This window comes from Zerene cesonia, chromosome 19 (genome assembly GCF_012273895.1).
Source record: "Zerene cesonia ecotype Mississippi chromosome 19, Zerene_cesonia_1.1, whole genome shotgun sequence".
Lineage (NCBI taxonomy): Eukaryota > Metazoa > Arthropoda > Insecta > Lepidoptera > Pieridae > Zerene > Zerene cesonia.
The window spans coordinates 9,499,283-9,506,974 of NC_052120.1; the positions used below are offsets into that span (position 1 = coordinate 9,499,283).

Below are 7,692 nucleotides of genomic sequence, written 5' to 3' on the forward strand. Positions count from 1 at the left end.
GTAATGTGTTAAAACGTTAGAAATAAATATGATTTGAATGTACTAATATTTTGTATTACTTTAGGTAATTTGCTTACAAATTATTTGTTTTTTTGTAATCTCGAATACTTTCTTTCTTTCTCTAACTTTCATGTTTCAAACGCCATTATGAAATATACCCCATTTCTTGTTAATTCTATCATAACATTTATGCTATAAATTATAAACAATTACGATTATTTTGATCATATATTATAAATATACATATCACTTTCGTAATTATATTTATAATGTTTAAGATTGCTTCATGAATATTATATGTTATTATATAATTTTAAAGCCTACATTCAGGCGCGACGCACCTCGTATACGAAGCGAGTGGATACACTATGCCAAACTATTTTCAACTCTAGTCCATACAAATAAAGTGCATATTCGCAGGGCGGGTCGCGCGTCGTACGTAGCCAGCGTGTACACGCGCGACGAGGACGCGGGCGCGCGGGCGGCCGCTGTGTGGATCGAAGCCATACTTCGTACTATTATCGAACATTGTTAGCTTTAAATGTGTGTGTGTTAATAAAAATGTTTATTAAATTGCTGTTGTTTATTTTTATTTCAAAACTTGTTTTTGCGATTTTGTTAGTGTTTTGTTTTACTCTACCCTTGAAGTTAGAAATGAAGGATCGTGAGTTCAATTCAGGATGGAGATATAAATATTATATCTTCGTCTTGCAAGTCACAGTAAGTTCAATGAATAGATGAGGTATATTAAAAAAAATATCCAACAATATTATTTATTCACAAAACTAACATCATATCTAAAATTAAACACCCATTTCATATTCTATAATTTACACATTTTTTCTACAAATAAGATCTCTGACGTCCCTGGGAGCAGCACTATAAATATTGAAATGGGACCATATGACAACAACTTCCTATAACACACAAAAATATTCACATCAATCGGTTAACCCACGGAGATATCAAGTCACTAAACAAAAAAAAAAGCACTTAGAAAGTTTTTGGGAACGTCGGTTGAAAAATAATACTAAAATTTAATTACTAATGAATTATCATAAGCATTTTTGCATTAGCAAAAGCGATTTTATTCACATATTAAGAAGGACCATGTACTAATATATTTAGTACCAGTTCAAATGCAGTTAGGACCTTTTGCAGTTATATAAGTAATTGTCACTTACGTGTCACGCACTTTCCCGCAATATCTTTATTTGCTAACCATGCTATGCTGCTCCATTCAAAAAGGGTGTAACCTAACCGCATTAGAACCATTGATATATAAAAACCCACATGCAGTCACTTTTTTTTTGTCATTGCGGGCAATTGAGCTGGTGGTTCGCCTGATAAGCAATCACCACCAGCGATAGCCCATGAACATTCGCAGAGGTGCCTTTGAGATTACGCTTCCAATTTTATGGGGTTAGGGATAAGGAAAGACGAGCGGAAAGAAGGAATGGACTGGGAAGGGTGAGGAAAAGGAAACAAATCTCCGGCTTTCTCCGCATATACGTAGTAATGCTCGAAAATGTTGTTTTTATGCTTTAAGCGTATATTACTTTATTATTATATTATATTATTTTATTTTAAACCTTACGCGAATTGTTTAAAGTTGTTTTTAATAAAAGCCGGCAGGGCAATATTCTAAGCGAGTGCACATAAATCCACATGTCATTAGACTATTTCATATTTTTGGGTTTTTATAAGTCAATTATGAACCTTAATATTGTGTAATATGCGTTTTGACATCCCATTGACAAAAATGACATGTAATTTGGCGCCAAAATTCCATTAATTTGATGCGTTATTTGTTTGTTTATGAGTGGGTATTTCTATTGTAATACCAATGTATAAAAATATTGCTGTCTTGGGCCAATATTCGAATGTACAAAAAATATTTTTATTGTATCACATAGTAGTAAAGATGAGAGTGTACATATATCTAGATATTTTATTAGTATAATTTAGGGAAAACTTACGAGATTTTATTCATTATAATATTAGTTATTTTGTACGATATAATAGGTATTATATAATAGATATAATAGGTTAAAATACATATACACATTATAAGAACAGTCATATGCCAAAAAACACGTAGATATGAAGAAGCAACGATTTTCTTTCATTGCATATATTGTAATCTCACACTGAAATCTTCTCATTTCTTTTAATATTTTATTTTGTTACTTAAAATCACAGCAAACAAGGGATTTAATTAATGGCAATATATTTTGCATTGAGGCAATTTAAATATAACAACATTATCTATGAATTGGTCATCTAATAATTAATTTATTGTCTCAAAAGTCCCACTCCGTAGTTTTCTCCATGTTCATTTCTGACAACTTCTCTTCTAATAATAACGCTGATATGTCATCTGAAAACATATAAAAGAAGGGATAACAAAATATAACAGAAATACAGAGTGGAAGTAATATTGCATTTATAAAAGTGTTATTAAGCTGTGGATGGTAGAAAAAAAAAAGTTCTTGCAGAATCTACAAATTGATAATATCAATAATAAAAAGTATTACAATAACCAAAATGATCAGATAAACAAGATGAAAAGTCAATACACACATGAACTACAAAAACAACACATCTCTGTATCTAATTCGTAAAAGCATTACTCACTCTGATCCGGTTTGATTGGTTGAACCCTACCAATGAGGCTGGGAAGGTAGTCTGTCCTCCTGATTTGTTTGAAAAACGGATGATTCAACAGCTGAGTTGCTGACGGCCGCTTGTCTGGATCGCTGCAAATAATAGATAATAATAATTACCATTTAGAATTTTAAACAGGTTGGGTGGAGATATATGAATACGGAACTATATAATTTTGTATAGCCTCTGTTTATATACACGTTTTAGGTATAGCTGTAACGTATAGTGTGTACCGCGAAGCATATGTGTCTTATAGCGTATAGCGTAGCATGTATCCTAATGTATACCTCGTATAGTGTAGCGCGTAACATGTACGTTTGCATGTATCTTGTAACGTATTCTGTGTTTGGTATAGCATGTATCTTGTAGTGTATACCGCGTATCGCGTAGCATGTATCGTGTAGCATGTACCGTGTAGCATGTATCGTGAAGCATGTATCGTGTATCATGTATAATGTAACGCGCAACAGGTACCATGTAGTGTATATCGCGTATCGCGTAGCATTTATCGTGTAACATGTATCGCGTAGCATGTATCGTGTAGCATGTATCGTGGAGGATATAGATTGTAGCGTTTACCGCGTATCGCGTAGCATACATCGTGTAGCATGAATCATGGAGCAGATAGCTCGTAGCGTATACCGCGTTTCGCGTAGCATGTATTGTGTAGCACACAGCTCGTAGCGTATAGTGTGTCGCGAGTGCGCTCACCGGTGCAGCGCGGCGTCGGCGAGGCGGTGGAAGGGGTCGGAGAGCTTGCGGCGCGCGAACACGAGCCGCGCGCGCCACACGCCCTCCGCGCTGTCGCCTACGCCGCTGTCCGTGTTGTACATGCCTGCAAAGACATAACGCATCAATTTATACCGTCTCTTCTTGGTAGAATCTGCTTTCCGAACTGATGGTAAATGTTAAAACTATGTTATGACGATTCAAAAGTACTTCTATATCTAATTGAGTGTAAAAATGTTTGAGAATACATCTTATACCTTTAAACGAGCAATTATTGTACGATCTAGCTAGGAATCTTTTTTAGAAAATGTCATATTCGTGTTTTATCGACCTAAACTTAGCGACTCTTCCTGACATCTATTGGCGAATAATAATACTAATACCTTTTTTTTCTTCCTGACATCTATTGGCGAAAAATAATACTATTTTTTGGTGAATAATTAAAGTTCCAGCAAATGGCGTTGTTAAGTAACGAAGTCAATGAGTGTTTGCTTTGAGGTTAGACTAATTATTTATATTGTTTTGTGTCTTCCTTATGCATGTGTTCACTTAAAAATGCCTAAACGATCTTGGAAAAAAACGCTTATGAACAATCTAACTTCACGAAGTTAAAACCGAGCAAAGCTCGGTCAACCAGGTACTCTTACTTAATACAGCAAATATTTAATATGTATTTAACTCTTCTATTAGTTTGTTTCTTGCTATTAAGATCAAATACTACCTTATCAATTATAAACACACACATGTAGCCTTAGAAAGCTCAATCATTTTCCTAACTAACCTAAGCTATTTTTAGAGCGGGATTTTTTTATACCAAAGACAGTTAAAAGCTGCTAGTAGTTTGACTTGTAGCTAGCTTAATCTATTTAACGTAAGAAGTAACTGAACACACAAACATCTATTAGGTTGTTTGCTATCTCAACAATGGCCTTACCAAATTTGATACAGTTTCCAATCGTTTGAGTGCTTATTTTAAAATTAATTGCAGAGCAACCATTTGGACGCATAAACATATGTCAGTTTGTTCGCTATCTCTACAATGACTTAATTAAATTTCCTAGACATATAGTGTCTACTGTGCTTATTTTTACATTCACAACCACACCACTATCATCATATCACTATTGTTTCACTCACTTTTCATTTCACCATCATCAAGTGGTTCCGGGAACGAGGAGCAGTCCAACAGCTGCGGCCTGTTGCCTCTCACTTTCTCCGTGTACATGAGTGTGGTTGGAACTTCCGCGAACGGCACCGCACCATTGGCCAGCTCGCAACACAGCACACCCAGGGAGTAGATGTCCGACTGCTCGTCGTAGCCTTTGAGATTCTGGAATGTGTGAGTATACAGCATTTATATTTTTTTGCAGCATATTTTATTACAGCATTCATATCATTATACTGAAATACAGCATTTACATGCTAAGATTTCCCGCCGATTTTCTGTGGGGAAATTTGTGCCGAAGCGTGCTCGACTAGCTGTAACCCGTGACGTCACTTGCATGGTACCCGGATAGAAAGAAGCCTCAGCGCTAATACATACTAAAACCTAACTCTTCGCCAAATTTCATACAGATACGATGAAAGAGTAATAAACATCCATACATCCATCAACACTTACAAACTTTCGCGTTTATAGTATTAGTAAGATTAGATTAATCTTGGTAGACATTTTAAATTACAATATTTAATTTAACAATTTTAGGGTTGAATAACAGTTTAGAATATGTACAAGTAGTACATTTTAAACAAACTTAAAACATTTTACTCAAGTCAACAATAGTGACTTTGTATATTATAATCTGTATGTTACATTAAAACATATACTGCAAGAATTTTCCTAAGCACAAAAGCAACTATTCTATTCAAAATCCATTATTATCTTTATTGTTGGTTCGTGTGTTTGAATACATTACATTTATCTGTGCCTAGATCTTCTAGGTTATATACCTATGTTAATAAACTAAAATTTATGTTAAAGCACTCACTATGCATAAATAATTCAAACATAACACTACCATGTTCTATTTGTAAGAATGATATACATTACTTTTGAATATAACAATATGTAATACAATTCTTGTGTGATGATTGATTTAAAAAGCATACAAAAATGCACAATTCCATTCACAAAATAAATCATTAAATCATTGTACAAAATAAATCACCATCATTCCTGGGGGCGTGGTGGATTCTTAACTGGGATGAATGAAATGAAAAAAAAATTTCCCCTCAACACAAAAATAATCATGCCAATTAGTTGAAAAGACATGAAGTTATTAAGTTATAAAAAGAACACTACTTATATCCTCATTCGTATTTGGGATTGTTGATTTAAAAACATTACACCATACCTGTTCCAATAACTCCGGGCTCAGCCACATGAGATTGGCATTATCATGATCAGGTGGAGGCAAGCTGTGCAAGTGCTTCTGTCGCCTGCCTCGCACCATCATGCTGGCTGCAGACCGCAGACCAGATAAGCAAACGTTACCATGTCTGTCCAACAGCACATGGCTCGCTCTTACACTCCTGTAAAGTGAACAGCATTCATTTAACATAAATGTGTTTTTTTTTACGCTGCCCACTTCCAATGGGTATGGGATAAGAAAGGATTGGCGCCTGGAAAGGAATGCACTGGGAAGGCTGGGGTAAAACAAAATGGGCCATGTCTATTTTCTTGTTGAATAATTTGTCCCAAATTTAAAAACATTGGTCAAGTGCGAATGGTACACGCTTGTGATTTCATACAAATAAGCTAAAGAGCAACTGTGAAAAAAGCTGGTCATCTGTACAATTTATTAAGAGAAAGGCATATCTCCGAAAACTCTACCTATATTGGTTCATGAGACCAGCCTGGTGGGACGGACAGACAAACAGAATGTGAATACTCTAGTAATAGGGTCTGGATTGGTCTTTTGGTTACGGAACCCTATGGAAGTGGTATTAATTTGAATGGTTAAGTATAAAATGAAAAACTCTTGTTATTAATAAAAACAGAATATTATATATACCTATGGACATAAAATTGTTTATGCAAATACTGTAGAGCGGCTAACACATCCCTCAATATTATGGCACAGGCCAACTCCGGCAAACCCTCTTGGAAGTATCTATCCAGGATGTCCCTGCAAGAGCCGAGTTCCATCAGGGGAGACACCACATATAGTTCCTGGCCATGAACAAATGACGTCAGGTATGGGAGGATGTTGGGGTGCTGCAGCTCTTTTCGAGTTAGTATGTCTTGCTGTAAGTTAAATTAAGCAAATTTTTAGCATTTTTTTAAATTTAATCATTCATTATTTAATGAGCGAATAAAACTGCATATATTTTTATTCCTACAACAATTACTCATTTTGGTGTTTGGTCCATTTGTAATTTATTGATTGTTGCCAAAGATTGTGTGACAGAAGAATGGAGGGTTTGATTACCAGGTACCAAAAATCTCAGTCTTGCAACACAAAATCCTGATCACCTATCTACTTGACTATTAAGTAAGTCATTCAGTGCAACATATATATAGGGCAACTGCTCCATACCCTTCAAAAAAACACCGGACTTTTCACTTACTCACATTATCCTTATTATCTGAGTAAAAGAATTTCTGCCCAAAGCTACAAAATTTCGAATCATATTATGAATGAAAATCAGCTGATTTGGCACTGATTGGAACGCATATTATGATATATTATAAGTAATACTTATTTAAGTCCGTACATAATAAGACGTAAATGTTATTGTACCTGTATCAAATTGGCCTTTTCTTTCGACTTGTCAACAAAATATCTCTTGATAGCGACATTTTGATTATCTGGCTTGTGAATAGCTGAATAAACAACTGCAATACCACCACAGCACTCAGATATGATCGAAGTCAATTGATAATCATTGATGTCAGGGTTAAACATTTCTCTAGGGCAAGTTTTCACGTAAAATTAAAATAATGTGTACAAGCGCTGTCTACAAACATGTCATAAGAACTGACTATTGTGCGGTGTTTACTCGTGAAAACGATAATTAACATTAATACATATATATCTATAAATAAACAAACCAAGAAGGAAAACAAGCAATAGTAATAGTTATAAAAAATAATCCGCGTAGCTCAAATGTTTGTCAGAAAAACATTTTGTCTTTGAAGTTAGATATTTTGACACATGACGTTTGTCATAATGATTTTTTTTTAAGATAATAATGGCTTGGTTACAAGACCTTTAAGCCCAGTCTTATTTTGTCATAATGATGAGATGAAAATCAGTTTAGAAACTTATTACATATATTTTTAATTTCTGTTGG

General features: G+C 34.7%; 2 protein-coding genes across 2 annotated transcripts in view; one reads left to right on the forward strand and one right to left on the reverse strand.

The window, feature by feature from the left end:
* LOC119834486 (triokinase/FMN cyclase-like) overlaps positions 1 to 574 on the forward strand; it is a 10,131-nt gene extending 9,557 nt beyond the window's left edge. The window contains exon 15 of the mRNA XM_038358862.1: positions 421 to 574. Coding sequence (XP_038214790.1) covers positions 421 to 535 — 115 coding nt within the window. The 3' untranslated portion in view covers positions 536 to 574. The remainder of the gene's footprint in view (positions 1 to 420) is intronic.
* A 1,672-nt stretch (positions 575 to 2,246) lies between these two features.
* Positions 2,247 to 7,304, reverse strand: LOC119834608 (STE20-related kinase adapter protein alpha-like). Its single transcript, XM_038359011.1, has 7 exons — positions 7,140 to 7,304; positions 6,411 to 6,643; positions 5,751 to 5,928; positions 4,534 to 4,726; positions 3,379 to 3,502; positions 2,638 to 2,759; positions 2,247 to 2,380 (listed from the first exon to the last, which is right to left on the reverse strand). The coding sequence occupies exons 1-7, from the start codon at positions 7,302 to 7,304 to the stop codon at positions 2,304 to 2,306; spliced, it is 1,092 nt and encodes a 363-aa protein (XP_038214939.1). The 3' UTR covers positions 2,247 to 2,303.
* Positions 7,305 to 7,692: the final 388 nt, after the last annotated feature.